The sequence below is a fragment of the Patiria miniata genome, unplaced genomic scaffold (genome assembly GCF_015706575.1).
Source record: "Patiria miniata isolate m_02_andy unplaced genomic scaffold, ASM1570657v1 HiC_scaffold_18, whole genome shotgun sequence".
NCBI lineage: Eukaryota > Metazoa > Echinodermata > Asteroidea > Valvatida > Asterinidae > Patiria > Patiria miniata.
The window spans coordinates 10,805,850-10,830,197 of NW_024037056.1; the positions used below are offsets into that span (position 1 = coordinate 10,805,850).

Here is a 24,348-nt window from a genome sequence, read left to right on the forward strand (position 1 = left end):
ATTACACAACACACAGGACCTACAGCTTTACATCCCATCCGAAGGACGAAGCAATAATGGTTAAGTGCCTTGCTCAAGGGCACAAGTGTCTGGGGCCGGGCTCGAACCCACACCACCATTGCCTCTGAAACACCAGAGCATGAGTCCAGTGTTCTTAACCGCTAGGCCATCTCACCCCATTTCATCTCACCAAATTATTGTTGAAAAGCTTACTTGGTATAAAGATAGCAATGGCACTAAACTGCCTGTGAAATTATTTTTTTGTGGCATGCTGTCATTTTGAAGAAAACTATAAAAGAAGGCATTTCCAAAGATGCGTCAAGTGACGCATTTTTTGGAAATTTCTGTTCGTAGTTGGTTTGTAATTCGGCGAATCTGTGAACGAGAACATTGTGAACGAGAACATTGTGAACGAGTGCATGCAAGTGTTGATGTGTCGCACACTCGTGGGGTGTTATTCATCGGTTCAGTGCGTGACATCGCGTGGCTATAATCGGCTGAATAAGAATGTGTCCCAGATGCTGATTTCAGGCACAATTCAAAACATGGCTCGGCAACTTTTGAATTGAAATTGAGATCCTAGAGTATTGTTTTCTCGGAATGTACATCATTCGCAGAGCTAAAACTTCATCGAGTTAGTCGTTAAGCAACGTTCTTTAGAATTTTGAGCACTTTTGTTGCTTGAAATGAAAAAATGACAAATGATCTACACTACCTTTAAATGACATCTTTATGGTAAAATCTCAGTAATTCCACGTTTCAGAAGGGATTTTTTTAAATCCTGAACACCGAACAAAAATCCTGACAAATCCCTCCGTGGACACGTAAATGGTTTGTCTTGTACATGTTCTTTATGCAGGATCTTTATTAATTGCATTGTTTTGCTTGGGGGCTTTTGTGTTTGTTTGTTAGTTGATGTATTGAGGTGTTTGTTTGGTATTATATCATTTTACAAGGCATAGTAAGCTAACTGTAGCTGACATGGTTCACAGATCCCAATCACAACACAATCAAAACTAAATTTTGACACTAAACGCCGAAAATCAGCTTTCCAAAACAAAATTTCTTGAAAAACAACCCCACCCATCTCAAACCTTAGCTGTCAACATGTCACAATATCTGACGGCTACCCATCCCTGTCCAGACGCGTCAAGATCGTATCTTGTCTCGAAACCGTCTCGCTAAAGATTCCCCAACTAGCCCCCTACCGGGTCCAAGAATGTCTACCACGCGACACCACTTAACTACCATTCTGTCAGCCCATCTGTTCACCGATCTGTCGCAATCCTAACTGGCTAATTACAGAGCCTCCCACTTCTGCTCCGAGGGGAAGCGACGGGGTGTCATGAGTAAGCTTGAATGGCATCCCGGAGATGTGTAACGAAATCTTGGAGTGGCATGCGTTCACTGCCATGACGGAAAGGGAGAGTTTGTTGCCGCTCCGTCTTGAGATAAAGAACGACCAACAGACAATAGAGCCTACATGTACATTATGTACATGTAAAAGTTCATCACTGGTGGCACGTTTCCGGAACCCTTGAATACGAAGATTAACGTGCCAAAATTCTAAAATTTGCAATTATGTTTGGTACATGTATATTGATTTCTTACGAAAATCACCCTTGAAAAAGACCTTGAAACCTTGAAAGCTCTTACACGTAAGTAAAATGAGTTTTTACCCACCTCCATTTCATCTGAAGTGGGTCAGGGAACTAGACTCATATATGAACACCAAACTTCAAACAAGTCAGTGTAACAATATTTGCTACAAAATTCCCCCCAAATCCATCCATTTCTGAAAATTACAGCCAAAGCAAAATTTAATGTTGTACAAATGTACATTGTATATATCCCTTTAAGATCTGTCGCCTAATGTTGTAGTCTACATGAAAGAATCATTTCCCAATTTCACCAAAGACTTAACACAATGAAAAATGCATCAATCAAGTCTCGCTAAAAATGGCCGCCGGCCAAAAAAAAAAAAAATTCATTTCATATCACGCCTTATTCCCTCCCAACCCGCGCATGCATAATGCGATCCCTGCGCTTGGGTGTGCGCCAAAACGACAAGGCTCCCGATAATGGCCACTCGTACAACATCCGACACCGCGAACAGAAGACTCCACTCTCGGCGACGTTTAAGGACTTATATTTCATTCTCCTCTTTGCTTGGGTGGAGAAGAAAAAAAAAAAGCGAGGTCGAAACTGCAGGTGTGATTTTTCAGTCGATCGACACCTCCGAAGATGGAGACGGAGGGATGGAGTCGTAGGGAACAGATGATGATGTTAATGGTAACGGAGAAGGAAATCCAAAGATGATGTTATTGAGATGCAACTCGGTGAAATGTGTTAACGGTTAAAGTCACTCACCCTGCACTCTTCAACAAATTCATTCTTTTCTCTCAGGAATTTTTAACATGTGGGCACTTCCAGCATAATGAAAGAAAGTGGTACATGTATATGTCCGTGACCGAGCCATTGAACCATGATATCTATAATGATTCAGAGAAATGATCCAAAACTCCTAGTCTGTAATCTCCTTGACCATTTAGATGATGGATGTACCGCTGCATGTATAAGATTTCAAAGACCAAGTTTATTCACTGAGCTCTTAAAAGCTCTGTCACGGAAGTTATCATTTATGCTGGATTTGCCCGAATATGTTCTATTTTAATAAAAAAAACTGCTGCATTTCCACAATGAATTTGTAAATAGCCCTAACAGTCCTGAACCCTCCAATTTCAATATAATTTTGCACCCCCCCCCCCCTAGGGAGTTAGGGTAAATACAAATTGAATTAAATTACCATTACCCATAAAATTCCTTTATAAGTTTTTTTTGTCATTTTGCTTTTTAGAAAGATCCTACCAGTACTAGAATAATAATGTCCGGACCTTTTACTTCTTTGATTTCTATATATTAAGTCAATCCACTCAGTAAGCAGTTTGCAGTTTTGTTTGTTTTAAATAAATTATGAAATGGATAGAAACAGGCACTTAAAAACAAGTCATTCAAAAGATGCCAACTCTCACAATCCTCTTAATCCAGATTAAACCAGATTTCACCAGATTAAACCAGATTATCATGATAATCTTCACTCCCCTGTATGTAATCATGTTGTATACATGTAGCTTTCTCATTGTTTCGCACCCACCCCGTTAAGCCGGTTTGCTGAAGATTACGCTTTAAAAAAAATATCCGGGGCACGACAGTCCAACGGAAGCCAGACAACATGGATGTCGATAGGGTGAAGCCCGTTGGGCCTTGGGGTACGGATTCTTTGGCAGCAGCATCGATAAATCCCAGCGACGCCAAGTCTGCATTCGCCCATAAGCCAAAAATTACAAAATACTGAATGTTTTCTCGGTAGTGGACCTCAAGCAGTACATGAATTTGCATACATCATGTATGAGAGATTTATGCAAAAAAAAATTTCTGTGAAATGTTTTGTGATGATGCAGTGAGTTAGTTTTGCCATAAGCAGAATGGGAAGACGTACCGATGGGCGAGTAACTCAGTTACACTCGTGATTAGTTTAAGCTACTTGTTCTACCGGTATTCGTGGTTTTTTTATCCTATTCCTTCAATAATTCATAACCAATTAGTGTCATTCCAAACGTCCCCCTTCAAAAAAATAATCCTCTTTTGAGCACTCAATCAACCTACTTGCTTGACAATCGCCCTATCATTTCATTTTTTCCTCATATTATCCCGTCGCCCTAAAATTCATTTCGCAGATCCATCGTCCGTCCCGGTAAAAAAAAAAACCTCCCCTTTCCTGTTTTTTCTTTTCCTGCATTCATGTTCCTCCTGAAGACATCCGTATCCATCTTCCTCCGATCTCCGTAAACCTCCGGTCATGTCACGATCATCGCGGCCCGGCCTGGGTCGGCGTGCGAGCCAAAGCTCGGCCCCGGGATGCGTCGGGCATTGAACAAGCACTTCCCGTAACAAATAAAAACCCAGACAAGGCACGGTCGGTCCCGCGGATCCCTTGAAGTGGGGTTTTCTGAGTAAACTGCTAGACTTGGTTTCGAGCCGTTTATTGTTCAGGACATGCAGCAGGGTCGTGCCCATATGGATACTTGTACATTTATTTTGCGCACTAGAAGAAGATGGACAATGGATCGTTCCAGATTTTGCCATAAGCCCCGCCCACCTTTTGTTTGTGGTCACCTGACCAAAAGTCATGATCTGATTGGTCAATGCACTCTATTTGATTGGCTGTTTATTCTTGACCAAAATGTTTTGATCTTCAACTCCAAATTGCAAGTTAAAACCGAGCAGATGATAAAGTCTATCCGGAGCCAATGTGGCTCATCAGGCATTGTTTATTTCCAGTTTCTGTGACATGAAACGCCCAAGAATATTTCTATTTCCCCCTACATTTAGTGTTGTAGATGGGAAGCCAGTCCATCGCAGGCTACTCCCCCTTAATGCTGGTACCCATTTATTACTCCTGGGTGGATACAGGTAAGTGGGGGTCAAGTGGCTTGCCCAAGGACACAACATGGGCTTAAATCAACATCGGAGATAGGTACAGTGATGCTGGAAAGAGACATCTGGAGAGGTAGGTAGAGAATTGACCAGCATTGGATTCGAACCAATTTTCTGGTAATGATTACCATTCTAGGTACCATCTATGTGGCACTATACTGTCTGCTTATCATTGGGCTCATTGGTGTATGGGTATACTGCTGGCTTCTGAACAATGGAATGCAAAAGTCGGTATCTTGCCCGCCCTGGTATCCTCCGAGTACCGGTACTTCCCTTCCTATATCACAAGCAGCATGATTCTGTAACATGAAATGATTGAGAATATTTCTATTCCCCCTGGATGGGATGCCAGTCCATCGCTGCAGGTTACTCCCCAGCTAATGCAGGTACCCATTTATACTCCTGGGAGGAGACAGACAAGTGGGGGTCAAGTGGCTTGCCCAAGGACACAACATATCACAAGCAGCAGGATTATGTGACATGAAAACGACCGAGAATATTTCTATTCCCCCTGGATGGGATGCCAGTCCATCACAGGTTATACTCCCCAGCTAATGCTGGTACCCATTTATACTCCGGGGTGGAGAGGCAAGTGGGGTCAAGTGGCTTGCCCAAGGACACAACATATCACAAGCAGCAGGATTCTGTGACATGAAATGATGGAGAATATTTCTATCCCCCTGGATAGGAAGCCAGTCCATCACAGGTTACATGTATATACTCCCCAGCTAATGCTGGTACCCATTTATACTCCTGGATGGAGCGAGGCAAGTGGGGGTTAAGTGGCTTGCCCAAGGACACAACAGATAGACAGCAGCTTGATTCAAACCTCTGACCCTCTGATCACAAGTAACAAACCCTAACCTCCTACCATGTACCGATACATGACATGTAGCCACACTAGCTGTCAGCATCAGGTTAGAGGCAAGTTGGGTGGAGTGGCTTGCACAAGGACACAGCATATGGCCAGCAGCTGGATTTGAACCCCTGACCCCATGATCATGAGTCACAAGCCCTAACCACTAGGCCACACTCCCCAGCAGACGATAATGAACATAACACAGCGTCACGCTACGTGTAGCCTATCGACAGCACCGACAGACAGAACGCGACCGACTTGTAATCAAGTCTGTAGGTAAACACAGCATGCTCTTGGGAACCATTCTAGTAGGGAGTAGCGAGTTGGTCCAATATTTGTACTGATGTTACGAGCTGGACCGACCAATCACAAGCCAGTGTTTGCTTTACTGTTGGGATCTAGTCTCGGACGGGGAAAAAAGTAGCAAACTAAAGAAGGGAGGATTGATGAAGACATATTCTATGGAGGGCAATTCACTGAGACAACAGATGGAGAATAATGTAGCAGAGAAACTACAATGCTTGAAATTGTCCAATCTGGACCATTTTCATATTTAACAAAAAAATGAGTTTGTAAAACAATGTATTTATGTACATGTATACCGTACATGTGAGTGTTCTACATAACCCCCGAGGACCGACACACAAAGGGAGAACAACAGATCATTTCAGTCCTCGGGAGTTAATTGGGTCTTTTGTTGGAAACGGTCCTCTGTAGTAGGTTGGTGTGCTTAGTCTATGGGAGAGTGTTATATTACAGGGACAAAGGGAAACACAAAGCATTGTCCTCAAGAGTATAGTAAAACAAGAGTATATGTATGTACATGTCCATTTTGGTTTGAGTATTTAAGACAGAATTTACTGAAGGGTTTTGTCTGTGTTTGTCCGTGTTTGTTTTCTTTTGAACTTAAAGGGAATATACATCATTTGCTTTTACTGTAATTTTCAGAAATGGATGGAATTGGGGGGTTGGAAATATAAAGCAAATATAGTTACACTGACTTTTTGGAGGTTTTGGGTTCGAAAATGCTATAAAAACCAAGAAAAACGATCATTTTCCTGTAGTCTGGTTCCCTGACTCCATATAAAAAGAAACAGAGCAGTTTACATACATTGGGGAATTGTAAGGTCACGGAACCAGTCTAGCTGGCTCGTACCCGTTCATAGGTTTGTAATCGATTGCAAACAAGTGCAATGGTCAATTGGGGCCAGTATTTGAAAAAAAGCCAGTTGTTTCCAACGCTGATCGGCCGATCAGCGTTGGAAATTGATACAAAAATACCACTTTTCTTGAAAATGACAGTATACCATGTGCCATAATTTTACAGGATGCTTTAGACTGTCATTTACCAACATCCTATTAAGGTATTTCGCAAAAACTTGGTAGTTTTATTTTTCGATGTTTGCAAATGTTGTATATTCCCTTTAAACAATAGACCTCCTGTCTAAATGAAGTCCTTCTTTGCCATTTTCTGATTTTTATATTTTATTATATTTTTTTTTGGGGGGGGGAGGGGGGTTCAACTCTCCCCTGATCATTCATCCCAATTTGGGAACGAAAAAATATACTTAGCAGAAAGGTTTACCAGCCAAATTATATACATATTTATATATTGCTTATGGCTGGTTCCCATCATTTTTTGCACAGCACATAAATTTGCATAATAACATATTTTGCTCAGCAACAACATAAATTCTAGCCCTAAATAAAATCTATAAAAGAGTAGACAGATGCAGGGTGAAACTTTCAATTTTAGATCAAGATACAAAAAAAAATGTAAATCAAAACAATTAAAATAGAATCCGACCCGTGCCTAATCCACTTTCAACTCAATTTCAAAATGGCACATAATCATGAACAAAAGGCCTCCGTTTTCACTCATAAATAAAGCCCAGTAAGACATGCGCAACATTCACGGACAGACACGTCTGTCCCCATTTTAATGGACAACCGTTCTGTCAATACGTGTCGGACGTGCGTGAAATCACTCCCTCCACCTTAACATGTCCTTGTCAATTGTAACTTTTTTTTATTCACCCATATGTCGGCACTCGGTAGATACAAGCGGCGCATCATTATCAAATGAGATAAATCTGTATCGACTCCGCGATTCCTGCTGAAATTTTTTCGCCGTTTTGGATGATGGCCCCCGACTCAATATCTCCAATTAGGAAGGGATGCACGCTGCTGGGGTTTTTTTGCAATTCAAAAATGACAGCAAAGTGTTTGAGTGGAAATGGCATGAATTGAGTTGTCCTTGATGGCGAAAGAATTAATTGATTTAGATATAAATGCGTTCATTCGGAAATTTTGGAAATGTTTTTTCTTTTTCTTTTTTAAGATGGAATTTTTTGCGTCGGGGTGATATAAATCAAATTAGGTTTTGCCCTTCACCGACGTTTAAACACTGTATACTCAGTGTGTTACCTCCCGAGTGAAAGTTGGGAAAAAATCACTCGGGTGGGACTCGAACCCACGACCTCCTGCTTTCTAGTGCAGATGTCTTACCACTCGACCACCGAGCTAACGGGATTGGTTGGCCGGTTCGAATCTGATGTACATAGCAGCATTTTTGTTTTTTCCTTTTTTCAGTTACATGTACATGTATATAGGCCTATATACATGTACCGGTACGTACAGTAGCATACTACATGTACATCTAGCTGGAACAGCCTTTCTTTTTGTTTAGATTTGTTTCTACTTCTTTAGTTTTCTTTTTCTACTTCCATGGTGGAAACAGACTACTTAAACGCCTATGTTTTTTAACCACTTCACGCTGGGATTATTTGAGCCGAAAATTTTGATTTTTGCAATTTAAGGCAAATTTTAGCAGCTTACCGGTAGTTCTGATAAATGTATACAGCCAAATGCCACAAATACTGATGCACAAGAGTAATTTCAACAGTATTTGTACGATATTTCTTGCCGAAACCTCATACAATGCATGTTTCAATACTCCAGGGTGTGCACTGGAGCGTAATTGTACAATAGGCCGTGCACAATGGCCAATTCAAGATCAGCACGCGGTCCACCTCCAAGGCACGAGGAATTTATAGCGTGTTTAGACGTCACTTGGAGGCGAGTCGAGGCAATCTTGACGTCTTAACCCGTCAGCCGTGCCTGTGTATAAAAACAGCCAGTGCGTGTTCTCACGTCCTCCAACGTGAACTGCTTAAACAAACAAACTTTGTTTAATTCAGCCTTTGTTTTGTTCAGGATTTTTTTTTTCTTGTTTCATTTTCTTCTTCTATTTCCATGGTGGAAATGGATTATTTTACATACGTAAAAGCCTTCGTTTTACATTTTTAAAGTTTATCTCAACACCTCAGACAGAACAGTCTTGTTTCTCTGCAGGAATTTCTCCTTTTTGTTTTTTTCTTTGTCTATTTCCATGGATGAAATGGATAATTTAAAAGCATTTGTTTTGCTCAGCTTATTTTTTAAGTCAGTTTCAGCACATCAGCAAGAACAGCCTTTGTTTTGGTTCAGATTTTTTTTTTTTTTAACTTTCTTTTTCTATCTAGCATTCAAGTGATTATCTAATCATTTGAATGCGAACTTATCAGCTCGAAAGCTTTGGAGATGACTAATGGATTGCTATGCAGCCATATTGGCTGACGTTTCTCAAATTGGTTTTTGATTTGTTTGTCCGAGTGCGTGACCGAGGAGAAAGCAATCCATTCTCTATGGCGTGAGTGACAATTGTATTTCGTCATTATTTACAATTTCCACACTATTTACTGGCAAACAGCGGCGCTGCTGCATTACGAAAAACATGAAATGAAGACTTTATTTCCTAAATGCGATAAATGCCGTTCTGTTTCCTTTTAAGAATACCGCACTCTCCTGGTTATCCACAGTCAGTTTCGACGGCTGTTTCATGTACCATGAAAAACAGTTTTAAGGGTACAACAATCCAAAATGAAGTTAAGAAACAGCTCTTTTACTGTTTTTATTCTTAAAATTTCACATGTGTGCAACTTTTTCATTTTTTTTTCAAATGGTTATAATTTTACAAATAAATTCTTCAAATGTTATTTAAGGTAGAGTACATCATTTGTCATTTAAGCATTATGTTCGTTTGAAGAAACAAAAGTGCTCAAATTTTAAGAAGGGTGCTTAACAACTTAAACCTGATGAAGTTTTAGCTCAGTAAATGCTGTATACTCCAAGAAAAACAATATTCTAGGATCTCGATTTCAATTCAAAAGTTGCCGAGTCATGTTTTGAATTGCGCCCGAAGTCTTTAGACGCATCTTTGGAAATGACCTTCTTTTATCGTTTTCTTCAAAATGACAGCATGCCAGTAGGATTAATTTCACAGGGAGTTTAGTCCCATTACTATCTTTAAACCAAATATGCTTTTTAACAATAATTTCATCAGTTACTTTTTGGATAGCTGCAAATGATGTACTCTACCTATAAGGAAAACGAGCCTTTGAAATTTTAGCAAAATATGAAGTACATGTACCGTAAGAGTCAGAAGATGTTTCATGCAATATTTTTTTCCAAATTTTTACACCTTTAAGCAAAAGCCTGCTTTTTTCACCTCATTTTTACTGGATTGTGCCTAATGCTTAACGACGGCCTGTTAACTTCAATTTCCTGTTAGCTTCAATTTCCATGTGGCATGGGCTCCCAAATATTTGCAACTGGAGCACGTTCATCACTCCGTGCCAAAAAACGAAAATTGGGGAACAAAACTTGTCAAGCCCCATCATCAACTAAGTCACGTACGTGCGCGTCCAGAAAGACTCCACGGGTTTACCTTCTTAGAAAAACTTTGCCACAGGGAGTTTTGATTTGCCTGCACCGATCACTCTTGTTGTGTGACCTGGCAGATGATTTTTTTTTGGAATATAATTCAACTTCCTGCTTGGCACGGTTTTCAAGGGTTATTATGGTGCAAAAAGGTCCAAGACCCTCAACAAAATACTTTTGTAAATTGGGTTTTGGGTACAGAAAGGAAGCATTGGGTTGTGATATGAAATTTTTTTTTGTTAACATCCGTTGAATAATAAAAACGATTGTTCATTTCAAAAATTGATTTTTTTTGGGTGAATTCACAAAGTTCTGAAATGAATTCTGATGAAATCCTGTAACAGTCAAGTTCTTTGTTCAGCCTGTGTTGAGAACAGATTTGGTGCAAAAATCCATACTTTTCAGATGAACAGCATATGAAAATATCGGTTTTGCTTTAAAGAACTGTTGATTTCTGAACGAAATATTACAAGATGATGTTTAAAGGGTGCATGAAATGTATTTTTTTAATGCAGTCCTTGTAAATGTACCTTTGTGTCCTTTTTAACCTCACTTTCAATTTTCATTTTGCCATTTTTAAGGGAATTTTGGTACCTTTTGGGGTTTTTATGCTAATGCAAATGTGCATTTGTTTTTGTAGTGCACACCTTTAATACCTTTCCTAAAATTGCTGTTCAGCATTCAACAAGCTCTTCAAACAATCTAAGAGTGCATTCATTCAAAACATAAAACTATAAGAACACAGACGACAAAAAGGGAAAAAATTGTGGATCCCCCGAGTGCCTCTAACCACAGGAAACGGCTGTCAGACCGAGAGCGTCGGGTCTGTGCAACGATCAAAGGTGGTCGCCGATTGGCCAGCAACTATTGTCTTTAAAGCCTGAAGGAGCTTAATGTTTTTTTACCTCCCCATATCGGAGAATAGCAGGGGACCTCAGATTTGCGAGACGTTCTGGCAAATTGAGACGGAACTTCAGCGGCAGATCCAGGAATTTTTGCAGGGGGGGGGGGGTGTTTCATCAGCAAATCAACACTGAAATGTAGACAGGTTTTTTGTCCGGACACTTGGCTCCCGTACAATCAATAGGTGAGGGGGGGGGGTGGGTAGGGGGTGCTCGTTCCATACTTTCAATGGGGGCGCTGTATGAAATGCGATGACTAGTAACACTACATTACAGGATAATGTACCAATACCCCCTTAACCCAGCAGGCTCTTTTCGCATTTTGTGCACAGGCATATATTAATACCAGTATATTTGGTTTTGGGTATCAGACCGGGGGGGGGGGATTCGCTTTTTTTTATATGAATTTCTATGGAAAACACTAATTTTTGACAGAGCTGGTTTTTATTATTATTATTCTTACCATTGCACTCACAAACATTCATTATTTGTACACTATTGCTTTGCTATCGAGAGAGCTATTTTATACTTGGCATTTTCATTTCTGGGTATTCGCAACTGGTCCCGTACGCCTTTAAGGGTTGAAGTCCGATCGTCCGGATACTGTAAGGGAACAGGACCCTCGGAAGGGGAGAACGCAGGAGGCAAACAAGAATGAGAAATGAGAAGAGGGAAGCGCAAAGGATGCGGAGAAAAGGAAGGGAGCTGGGAAGATGGAGAGGGGTGAGGGAGTCAAGTGAGATAGAAGAAGCACTGTGGGTAATATAAGGGAAAGCGGCGGTAAAGCGCAGCGGACGTGGATATTAATGGGTATCGTCTGACGGATGCGATCCGAGAGCGGGGATGAGACGAGATTGCAGACGTTGAAGATGGTTTGCACAGGGCTGGAGAGCGGAAGACGTCTTTAATGGACTTGCATTGTCAATACGATGCATGTATGCAGAGAGTGTAATGGATCGAGGGTGGCCGCACTTTCACTGAGATTTTTTTTTTTCGTCAATTTTTTTTTTCTGTAGACTTGTGCGAAGTCTGCACAGTGAACTTTTTGCAAAGAGTTCAAATGCTGAACAGGAAACGATTCTAAGATTTTCAGAGAAAATGTCAAACAATCTCATCTTTAAGATGTTTGCATGGTTTAGAAATTAGGGTTTTTCACTGGGACAGGTTTTTTTTTTCCGTCTTTTTTCTGTAGACTTGTGCAAAGTCTGCACAGTGAACTTTTTGCATAGAGTTCAAATGCTTCACATGGGAACGATTCTAAGATTTTCAGTGAAAATGTCAAGCAATCTCATCTTTAAGATGTTTGCATGGTTTAGAAATTGGGGTTTTTCACTGGGACAGGTTTTTTTTCCGTCTTTTTTTTGTGTAGACTTTGTGCAAAGTCTGCACAGCGAACTTTTGCAAAGAGTTCAAATGCTTCACAGATTCTAAGATTTTCAGAGAAAATGTCAAGCAATGTCATCTTTAAGATGTTTGCATGATTTAGGAATTGATTTTTTTTTAACTGTGAAAAGAAGAATTCGATCGTTCAACACTGAACTGCAATCAACCGTATTTTAAATGCGCTTTATCTCAACTCTCATATTCGAAGAAAAAAATCGGCCGTTCGATTAATCGAAACCGTAACCAAAAAGGGAACGATTAATCGGTTGAGAAAATAAACGTACATGTATACTTGCAGCCCTAAAGATGTGATACCTCCTTAGCATGGAACACCCATCAAATACCAAACGCACGCACGGACAGTCTTTGCCAACACGCCTGCCGTTCTTAATTACTTCTGCAAACGAGTTGACTGAACGGCCATCCCATCCCGGGGGAAGGGTATCAAGAGACGACCGGCATTTGAACTTCACCTGCTGGGGTGATTAGCGGGGAGAAAGATGCCACTGATAATGAACCAAATGCCAGCCGAACTCGTCCGTAAGACCCAAGTCAACATTCTCGTTGGTGTATCTTAGTAATTAAAGGGATGAACTTGAGACCTTTGGACCTTTGATTAAATAATTGATGGCGGGGAAGTGATTTAATTAACGAATTCCGAATTCCGATGAGGCTTGTTATTGCATGCCAATGGTCGTTTCTGATTGGATTAAGCTACGCTTTCCTCGTTGTCCATATGTGATTGGCAATGTAATTGGCTGCCATATTGGATTACAGCGCTAACACTGCTATTGTTGCCAAAAAAATACAAATGTAGTGACAAATTTGTATTATTCTTTTTCGGGGGAGGGGGAGGGGGTGGGGAGAGGTGGGGGGTGGCGTGAAGCATAGTGCCTCTGCATCTAGCATGAAGTAAATTAGTCTTCAGGATTTTAAAATGTATGTGGGGTGCTGTGGTCCAATGTTACAGTGTTCGACTCGTGTGCCGTGGTACATGGGTGCGAATCCTGACAAGGAACATGGTGCTTGTGTTCTTGGGCAAGGCACTTTACAATGATTGCCTCTCTCCACCCAGGTGTAGTAAATGGGTACCGTACACTCATGTACATCTGTGTACATGTACCGGTATGTAGGCCTTTTTATTGACATGTGGGGGCGCTGTTTAGATTACACATAATGTGCAGAAAGCTTCCATATATTTTAACACTACTCTTTCAGGGATGTTATGGGATCTCACATTTTTGCAAGAAACTTTAACTATACATTACCGTACACATTTGTTTATGGTGTTAATCGAGGATTTTCTATTGTTCCTCATTATCAATCTTTTGTTCATACCTTAACTTTTTTGCAACAGCTCCCATTGGTTTTGTACATGTTTTCTAATCGAGGACGTCCTCGATTTGACTCCTGTCCTCAATTACACAATGATGTTTCACATGTGTGTCCTCGATTTACATCATAAACAAACCCACGCACAAAATGTATTTTACACATACAGCGTACAGTGTGTAATGTACGATGTATGGCGCCAATCGGGAATATCTGCAATTTGAACAAGCCTAAAAATCCTAAAATTGCAGAAGGGCTAAAATCCTTGTTCTTTGTTTAACACTCCCTCTCTGGCTGGCAATTTCAACAAGGCCAGCCTAGCAGTCAAAATACATCAAGTGACTGTTGAGTGCTCCCTGCCTTCATAAAGCAGGATTGACTGGCTGTGATTGTCATGAATCCTGATATACATGTACAACTGTAGGAGATTGATAAGCCAGCTGTGCCTACCAGTTGCCTGATTTTGTCTGTTGATGGAATATGACGGTCACAGTGCCTACAAGAAATATGATCTGACTGTTGGCGACTATCCTGTGTAGAAGGCATGGCAGGGGAAGAGGATTGAACGTTTGACTGTCTGTGACTGATCGAACAAAAGGAGGGTAAGGCCAAAAAAAAAAAAACAATCGGTCTCTGGTCAGACCGAAGTTCCGGAATTGATGCGGCGACGCGTTTTTTTTGGTGGCTTTTTTTTTTTTTTCAAGCCAGACAAAATAATGAATTGCACAGACAAGATGAGTACTATTTTGCTTTTTTGTGTCCTCATTATACATTGGTGTCCTCCATAATTTGCCTTGGTGCAATTTCCCCATTCCTTGGTGCTCCTTGGTACAAAAATTTGAGGTGCATAGAGGGCGCTGTTGTAGCCTCCGTGTTAATTTCAAGAAAAAAAAAAGGTTGACGCGCATGATTAAAATCGACGCGCCCGCTGACAAGAGACCGAGTAATTTGGGGGGGGGGGGGGGGGGCCTTAATATAGTGAACTTCAGAGCCATTCCGACACTCCCCCAATCCTAATCCCCCTGGAACCGGAACAGCCAACAGCGACTGATTTGGGGAAGTGTCAACTCTTCCATGTATGTGTCTTCCGACATGCTGATAGGCAATTGCGTCTTTAATGGCTTTTATGCAATACAGGATCATGTTTGTCATGGCAACATATCTCCTAACCCCCCATGAATTATTCCATGTCAGTTAATCTTCTTCAATTCCAAACCTCCACGGGAAACGAATGAGACGGTTTCAGCACATTTCAAAACGATCAATATTTTTTAGGCCGCGGCTATTGTTGGCACTATTAGATTTGTTTTTCCTGATCAAGGACAATGGGTGTGGACAAGTCGATAGATTTTTTGTACACTGAAATAGAATTTAATTACAATGAATGAAAAATGATTCATAACAGCTGTGCGAGGCACAAGAGAATGTGTACACGTCATCTACAAAACACGTACCTACCGTGCATGTACAAAGCAGTGAGTAAAATTTTGGTCAGACATATTGGATATTATTATTAATATCGGGCTTCCAGTGGTAAAATAAATCAGCGTACATGTATTGTATGCTTTCGTAAATAGTACCCCGACGACTGCAATATTATGTCAGTAAAAGTACCGGGCTAAGGACAATATTACTTTTGATATTGTCCTCATTCGGGCATTTTCGCTGGTTCCCGCACGATCTAGAGCATAGAAACTCACACAAGTTGTCAACTAGTCAACAGAGCGTAGCGCATGGTACCATCGCGCCCGCACGCACACGCAGTGCGCAGCAGGGTATACGTACCTGCTATAAACAACAGTGGCAGCTTTGAGCGGCGCAAAATTTGCTTCAGTAAAAATGAGGAATAATGCAAAGAAATTTGAGAAATAAAACCACCCTGAAATATATTTCTTGCAGATCAAGTCAGCCCAATATAAATAACAATAATAATATTAGATGCCTTTTTTTCGGGGGATACATATGTACATGTACAAGAATATATTGCACTCGCAATAACAATATTGCACGAGTCGATATTTATACATGTAGCTCGTGCAATATATTCTTGTATTTCCCGCAAAGTCATCCAATATGATATCTGACGGTTAAAGTTGCTCTTCAACAAATTCAAATTTTTTTTTTAAAATGAATTTCCAATTTTTTATACCGAAAAAAAAAACCCAACTTTTTTCCTCTTTTTTAAACCTCTGCTACCCTCTGAAAAAAAAGGTTTTGTTTTAGGCACAAACAGATCCGTATAGCAAGCAGACTGGTTTCCGGTCTGTACATTGTACATCATCGATACTAATTTTCGGGCGGGCATCAGCCTAACCCACGAGAACTGATTTATTGTCTGGCAGCTAATAGTGGAAATTGTAAAGTAATAGTTCAATAAAATAAACATGGGACGTTTTTTTGGGGGGGGGGCGGGGGTTATTGCCGCATTCAAAAGTGAATAACTATTGTATTGCTTGAGACATAGAAATTTAGAAAAGGAATCTATTTTTTGGGATGAAAGTTGAACATAGCACAGGAAACGCAACCTTAACCTGTTCACATGTCACAGCTCAAGATTTTCTTGTGCTAGGCCATGTTGATGGACCAATTCTTTATAAACTTTTGAAATGTTTAAGCCCCATGTGCTAACATACACATGTACATGTACATTGTACATGTAAGGCAGTTTTACAAAGATATGAAGTTTACATCTTTCAATTGTGTACAAAATTCTGAAGGAAGTTACAGGGCTCCCCAAGAAAAGTTGTTTGTCTCATTTTAACCTGTCATTTGCATGAATCATATTCAAGGGATTTAATCAAACTTCAATGATCTTACAATGTATAACGACAAACGGTCGGCAAAGTAGGGATTTTGACCAAGATAATACTTTGATCTAGCCGTTCCTATTTTTACACCAGATCAATGAATTTGAATACATTCAAATGCAAATGTCATCCCGGTTTTCCTTATATTTGCAATAATTCCCCTAAAATGCCGTTGGAATGTATGGAGAAAAATGGGCAGGGAAAATATTTTTAAATTAAAATTTCACAAGTTAATACCCATCGTAGGTACACATGTCATCAAAATATTTACGGGACTGGTGCTATCATAATTCTTAGAAACGTTGTTTTATTTTTATTTTTAAGTGATCTTATTAATGTAAATTCATCAAAAACCAGTACAGTGGAACACCGCTATCACAAACACCGCAGGATTCACAGAAATTGTTAAGTAATAGCGATAGTTCGGTATAGCGATTTTAAGCTGCCGGTGCTCCGGTACTCACTGTTCAATAAAAAAGTGCCTTTCAGAACTTCACCCTGCACGCCCTGGTAGTTACGGAAAGACGACTTTGAACACGTGCCGACTATACTGAATTATGTAATTACACAGTTTTTGAGCTAATTACCTACAGCAATGGCCACTAAATAATAGCCACTTGTCACTTTTCTGTTGACATTTTTCAACAACAATTTTCTGTACGGTTTGTACACAAAAATCGGGAGCCAAGGATGATGTTCGGTATAACCGAATGTTCGGTATAGCGGTGTTCAGTGTAATAATATAATAATAATGCACACCCCAAACCTCAACTGACATTTTGGTAGTAATTTGTTTTTTTCTTTTCATTTTAATCTTTATAAAAACACTTAGGAAATGTGTCTGTTTTTACACGCTCTTTGAAATAAAGCCCCAAATTCTATCTCTGCAGATTAAATCAAAAACTCATTTCCACGGCATAAAAAAACTTATTTAAAACTTTTATTTATTAAACTTAAAAGTCTTATTTTCACACTTATATTACAGGTTTCTGATTACCAGCAAAAAAAAGAAATCATAATACAAACACATCCATGCACCAGCGCACTGCTAAACCAAATATTGAGCTCCGGACATATTTCTTTTGGTTCAGTGTTTATTGAATCAACGTCCCCAAGGCTCCTGTTAATGAGATTTTTCCTCGCTTTTGACGAGACCCGTCTTTGTTTCCGTCAAAAGTCCGAGGAGACCTACCTGCAAACTTGGGGTTCTTTTCATCCATGGACAGGAAGCAATGGTCGAAAGCGAAGGTCTGAAAAGGAGAAAGAAAAAAAGAGGAAACGCTAATGAGAATCGGAAATCGTAAAATTTTATGACCTTGGTTGCTATGGCAAAGGATTTATTAATAAAAAAATTGTGTAAAATGATGGTTACAGCAAGTTTGGAAGGTTCTAAGAAGGATTTTAAAGGATTTGCGAGGGTTAGTGTAAATGAGACTTTGAATTTAAAATGGCCGACAGCATTTCAAAATATTGCATTCTATGTCTGGTTCCACGCATCATTCCCTCTGCATGCACCTGCGCCTGCATGACAGGCAGGTTGCTAAGGTCAGGCACCAGGCTCCCGACGGTCCATAACATCTGAATAATGGCGATTCCAAGCGTGTGATTTCCAATCATGCAAAAACTACCCACGCGATAAGAGAAAGATGCATTTTCTACTCAAATCCAAGGCAGGAACCGGCGTTTCGATAGGCAATTTCTTTCGGGAGCTCTTAAGGGATCCGCTTTGAAGGTTACAGGATGATTGAGAATTAGGGGAAGGTTTACATATCTTTTTTATTTTTACAATCTAATGTGCTGTCCTTGTTGCTGATTGGTCAAGCCCATAGCAACAACCAAGAACATTTCATCAGGTGCCCGGCAGAAGGACATATGAGCGTTCTGACACAGAGTCACTTTTCAAGAAAATTGGCTTCAAATTCCCCACGCGTATTGTGAATCCAATGTTCTCCCACACATATTAAAAATCGAACACATATTTTATTTGTCACACATATGAATCATAATTTTGGAACAGCTTTTGTTAACTTCTGATAAAAATGTTTAAATTTCATTAAAATACATGTAGAGGCACTTTTCTGCATACATGTACATGCCCTTTTGCTGGAAAAATTTTGGTGATTACGCATTCACACGTAAGGGCGCCCTTCTGCCAGGCACACAACGATTTATTATCTTAAATATTGGAGTGTTTTTTTCTTTTCAAATGTAAAACAAATTATTTTTTCAAACAAAGCAAGCAATGCCGCTATTTACATGTACACTGTATGTACATGCATAAGTCCTGATAGACAGCATAAGTTACAAAAATAAAAATTAAAAATCCAATTTGGATGAAGACACACCCAAAGATGCACATGTTTACGTTACATACGCAGTGTGGACATTCCTTTGTTTTTGTGTAGTTAAAAAAAAACTGTGAAAAAACTCATTTTACTCACACTGTGAAAACTCTTTCAACCCAAATTTGTTTCTATAGATGATTCCCTTAAGTGTTTCTCTTCATTTTGCCACAAATAAACCTAACCCAAAAATGCTTCTAAACCTGTTTTCCAGAGAGGGGGAAACACTGTGTGGACGTGGGCAAGTCCACACAACGTCGCTGCTACCTGGTTTATGTGGACATCTTTTATTCGGATGTCCACACAGTGAATGTAATGCTTGTACACACACAGCAACAGACCCCAGGTAAAAACTAAAAGGAACCCCATGACATACTCCAAGAAAGACCACAGATGCTCCACTAGGCAGACCCATAAAGAGACCCTGAAATATTCCCTCAGAGAGACCCCGCGACAGAACCAGAGACAGACCTTACATCCTAACCCTCCAAAATCCTCCAAAATCCTCCTGGCGGCTTTTGGAGGATTTTGGAGGATTGAGGATGAATGGTGTTTGCATAGCTGCCAACTTTTCAAAATCCCAATTAGTAATCAACCCGCGCGGTCATTTTCAACTTCTCGTTTTATCAAAAGCTTTACCAACATCGAGTACACGTACATGGTTTACATGTACACATACATGTGCATACCCTTCCTGTTGTGAATAATAATGTACTGTAGGCCAAAAGATTATTTTTTGGTTTTTTTTTAATTTAAAAAAAAAAAATTATTATTATTTTTTTTTTTTAATTAATTTTGTTTTAATGTCTGTATTTGTTTGTTGAAGTCAAAAAAATAATAACAACAATAACATGAGCGCATATGTTTTTTGAGATGCATGCTATCGATGTGGAGTTTCGAGTTCGTATCATGTTTTTACACACAATGATTTAGGGCCACCGTATGCAATAGAAATATCCCGCCAACATACCTTGCAAACGCATGCTGATTTATCTTTTCTGGACGTTGTGACAAACTCAAACTCTATTACCAATTATTCCAACCATACTCTTATTAAATTCCATGATTAAAATCTCGCACTGATGGGTCTCATCCCGGCAATAAGCGACTAAATGTTCTCACGATCGTCACTGAAAAGTACTCACAGTCACATACAGTACACACAACCACACATCCACGAGATATAGATGCACACAAATGACACACCATTGAAAAATATTTTTAGTCTGGTCCTCAAGTACTCCACTGCGCACACTGCATTGATGTCTATCAGGTGCTTGACTGCATTCTTATTAGACTTGTCACCAGTCCATCCATTATCGCGATATTTCGCCAGAAGTTCTCGGTCAAAAACGATACTCTACAAGTATTTTTTTTTTCGTTAGGTAGAAAATGGGAAATTCGTAATGTTTTAGTGGCAAATCGTATTTTCGTAATTTAACAAACAATTCGTAATAATTACGAAAAAATCGTACTAGTTGGCAGCTATGTGTTTGAGAAACATGAGGATTTTGGAGGATTGCAGATGAATGGTGTTGAATGAAGCACATGAAGAGTTTGGAGGATTGAGGATGAATGGTGTTTGAAGAAGAGGAGGATTTTGGAGGATTGACATGATTGAGGATGAATGCATTTTGAGAGGGAGGACTTTCTGTGTGTTTTCAAGGATTGAGGCGCTCGGTATCCTTCATTTGAACATAAGTGCAAACTTTTGGAAGATTTTGGAGGATTGAGGATGGTTCTTAGCAAAAGGGCCTAGAGCAAGTAGGGGGTTAGGTTTAAACATTGCCCAAGACAGGAGACACACCCAAAGCAAGACCAAGGAGCAGACCAAAAAGCAGACTCTGATGTACATGTATCCCCAGAGACAGACCATCTTAGATGCTAAAACACTTTTATACTACTTGTGGATAAAATATACACTAAGACAGATTGCAAGACAGACCCTACAGCACACTCCAAGACAAACCACAAGTCACAATCCAAATCACACCTGGACCAAACCCCAAAAGAGATGCCTAAGATGATACCTAAGACAAGACATATCCCAAGACAGACCCAGAAGCCTGTACTTCCAAACCAAGATGATAATGATAACAGACAAGACGCAAAAACAGTATCACTCCAGTGACCACAACTAAAGTAACAGAATCTCGCAGTCACCCAATTAACAATTCTAGAGGGCTCCCAAAAAGCCCCCTCAGCCAAAGACATTCAAAGGGAAGCGCCGCCGAAGAAAACATCCCCCCAAATTGAAGAAAAACCTCGGGCCAAATTAGCTAGGGGGTCAGAAGTGCTTTCTTGAAAGAGGTTTTTCTTTCACGGAGGGGAAAGGAATCGTGCGGAGAGAGGAAACGACTGGATAAATAATGCTAAGGGATCTTGATAGATTGGGAAGGAGGAGAGTTTTCCTTATCGGAGGGAAGGATCTCTGGGACTGGAGGAGGGAGTTGATGAGGCGGGGAGGTTGCCGGGGTGAATGCGGGATGAGGATCGCATCTCATGTTTGGGTCGTTGGTCCTCTGCAGCGAGATGCCCTGAAACTATTTGTATATGAAAAAAAAACTGCAATGGAGGATCTGAGACCAAAGCAGGGATGTTGTAAAAGATAACATCCAAATTTATTATGTTTTGTAAAGCAAATACTGCGAATTGTTGGTATTAAAAAAAAACTGTCCAAATATGATGAACAGCACCAGTATGATTCATTGGTGATAAAAATTAATCATGACGTGAATGTGCATTACCATAGCAACCGTAACTTTATTAAAAAATTGTCAAGGCATGCCTACGGTAGCACTGAAATACATGTACAATACATACATGTAGTACATGCACATACGGGTGCTACTGAACATTTTGTATTTTATATTTCTGAACGCAACCAAAAACGGGAACAAATATTCAATAAAGGTTATTAAGATGAGAAAGAGAAGATAATTTAACTATTTAAAAAATGAACCGAGACATGTACAGGGTGAGTCAGAATGATCTGGACCCAAGCTCACCATTTTTTTGTGGCAAATAATATGGTAGATAGGCCTATAAATTGAGAAAATACTGAGTGCTTCATATGAATTTTGAATTTTTCAAATTAGTGGCTGTGGTGAGGAGTTACCGTATGCCATTTTCATTGAAGTGGCTCATTTTCCAGTCTGCACACAGAATTGGTTTTGCCTTTTTTTTAATGTGTCAATAACTTCAAGTGAGTCAGTCACCATGACTAGGTTTTTACTTGTTAACACCTTTATCATGCTGCCACCATTTCAGTCATGTTCCCCGTATCCAATAACAGTACTGAATGATAATGTTTTTGTGCAAAAAGGAACCAGACTATTTTTTCCTTCCAGTCTCGCTTTGGTTCCATTGATTTGAATGGGAAATCATGCTGCCACCATTTCAGTCATGTTCCCTGTATCCAATACAGTACTGAATGATCATGTTTTTTGTGCAAAAAGGAACCAGACTATTTTTCGTTCCAGTCTCGCTTTGGTTACATTGATTTGAATGGGAAAAAATCAAGGTGGCCGCAACATGATAAAACAGGATTGCACACTGCTTCACATCAGTACGCGATTTAAATAAATTTGTTGAACCATGGAACTGTAGTCAGAGTGTTTTTAGCGTGTGTTCTTTGATAGCGCTTTTCTTCAAAATGGTACAATGGATATGAAACTTTCACCAAATACATGTAAAAAATACCAGCATACATGTAACATGTATACCTCATTTGCTCTTTTTTTAATAATTGCTACATATTTTTAATATTTTCTTTAATTTGGGGTCCAGATCATTCTGACTTACAGTGTACCCTGTACAAAAAGGGTAATTTATCGGTAAACAGAGAATTACAGATGATTTATTTTTATTTTAGCCACAAAATATTACTCTTTGTACAATTGTGTATTGCCATGTGCCAATGAACAATCTTCTGGTTACCAATGGTTACTGCTCTGGCTTTTTGCAATGACACGTTCACAATGACAACACATAAGAATCTATAGCCGCGGTCAAAAATACCCATTTCTGGCACAGCTCTATACGACAACTGCTTGAAGCTATATTTAAAGCAGTTTGCAAAGTGACAGCGAGAAATGACCATATAATCCTACGATGGTCTACTACACAATAAAAGCGGCAAAATTGCCCTGAAAAAAATAATAAAATGCTCATCTTCATTGCCCGTAGGCTGACAATTTGCGGACCCTTCTTGCCATTCTTGAGTCTCCCCCGAGAAAGGAGTCCGAAAGGACGCAAAACCTTTTGCAAAATAGATTCGCGCCCTCGGGGGCTAATCGTAAGAGTACCCCGGTACCCAACGATGGGTCAATTTTCGGCAGCCAGTTTTAAACCGGTGGGATTTCTAATAACAAAAGGCTGGTACAGGCTTCGCGCAGGCGGACTTGGAAAAGAGCAAAGGGATACTTCTTTTTTTTCTTTTTTTTCGTGACGTCAACGATTGAAGTTTTTATTGTGACGTCTGCTGTTACCCTGACGAATTCGATTGCGTCTCGTATTTCGCGTGAGGTATGAACTCGGATCTACATGTACCTTGTCGAAGGCAAGGCAGGGATTGGATTGCTTGTGTGTTTATTTTGGGTCTCCCTCTCCCCCCCCCCCCTTTTTTTAACCCTTTTTTTGTTGGGGGGGGGCCTTTGGAGCTAAAAGAATTGGACATCTGTATGATTATTGCTCATTTTATCACTTACCTTGGGTGATTTCCTATTGTCCAGAAAGGAAAAGGCGGCACATGAAAGAAAAAGAGACAGAAAAAGGCACAAAAAAATTAGCGCAAGATAAAAACATTTGTAACGCAACACAAAATTTCTTTGGAAATTTTTTTAACGTCGTGGGGTGAATTTTTGGCGAGCATTATTTTCTTTCATTTTTTCAATTTAACCCTAACTTCATGAACTCCATCAAAATCCATCCCCCTTTTTTGGTGGATTTTTGGGGGGCTTAGTCCTGCAGGCCTGGTGTGACTAAATATTGATGGAGTATGATGGACTTGGGCCTGGAGGCCTATAAAGCAAAGCATGCATTGGAAGCAATGTGACAGACTTGGTCAATTTACATAGCAAAAGAGGTAAAATTGCACATGATTTACCCAAAAAATAGACAACAAAAAATGATGTAAGTGTCATATTTAAAAGGTAAAATAAAGAGGAAAACTTTGTCTATTAACAGGGAGCAGTTTATGTACTTCAGTTTTCACAGATCAAAACTCTTCTGTAAAAGCTTTCATATTCTTTTCTATAAATGTCTTCTAATTACAGTGTATTTTCACACACTTAAATCCATAGTTCATTGAATTCTCCTAGCAAATGACAACACTTCTCCCTGTAGTTCCGCCATCCCTTAAACAAATCAAAATCGAGCTGTCAACTTTCCAGCTTTTACAGATTCTTCAAACCCGGACCAGCCTGCAAGTCTCCAAGTGTCATTTTTATTCCCTTCTGATTATT

The 24,348-nt window shown here is 39.8% G+C and overlaps 1 protein-coding gene across 1 annotated transcript in view; it reads right to left on the bottom strand.

The window, feature by feature from the left end:
* LOC119724571 (kinesin-like protein KIF13B) overlaps nucleotides 1-23,634 on the bottom strand; it is a 97,116-nt gene extending 73,482 nt beyond the window's left edge. Inside the window, exons 1-2 of the mRNA XM_038195676.1 lie at nucleotides 23,593-23,634; nucleotides 17,734-17,791 (exon numbers count right to left, since the gene is read on the bottom strand). Coding sequence (XP_038051604.1) covers nucleotides 17,734-17,761 — 28 coding nt within the window. The 5' untranslated portion in view covers nucleotides 17,762-17,791; nucleotides 23,593-23,634. The remainder of the gene's footprint in view (nucleotides 1-17,733; nucleotides 17,792-23,592) is intronic.
* Between the last annotated feature and the right edge of the window lie 714 nt (nucleotides 23,635-24,348).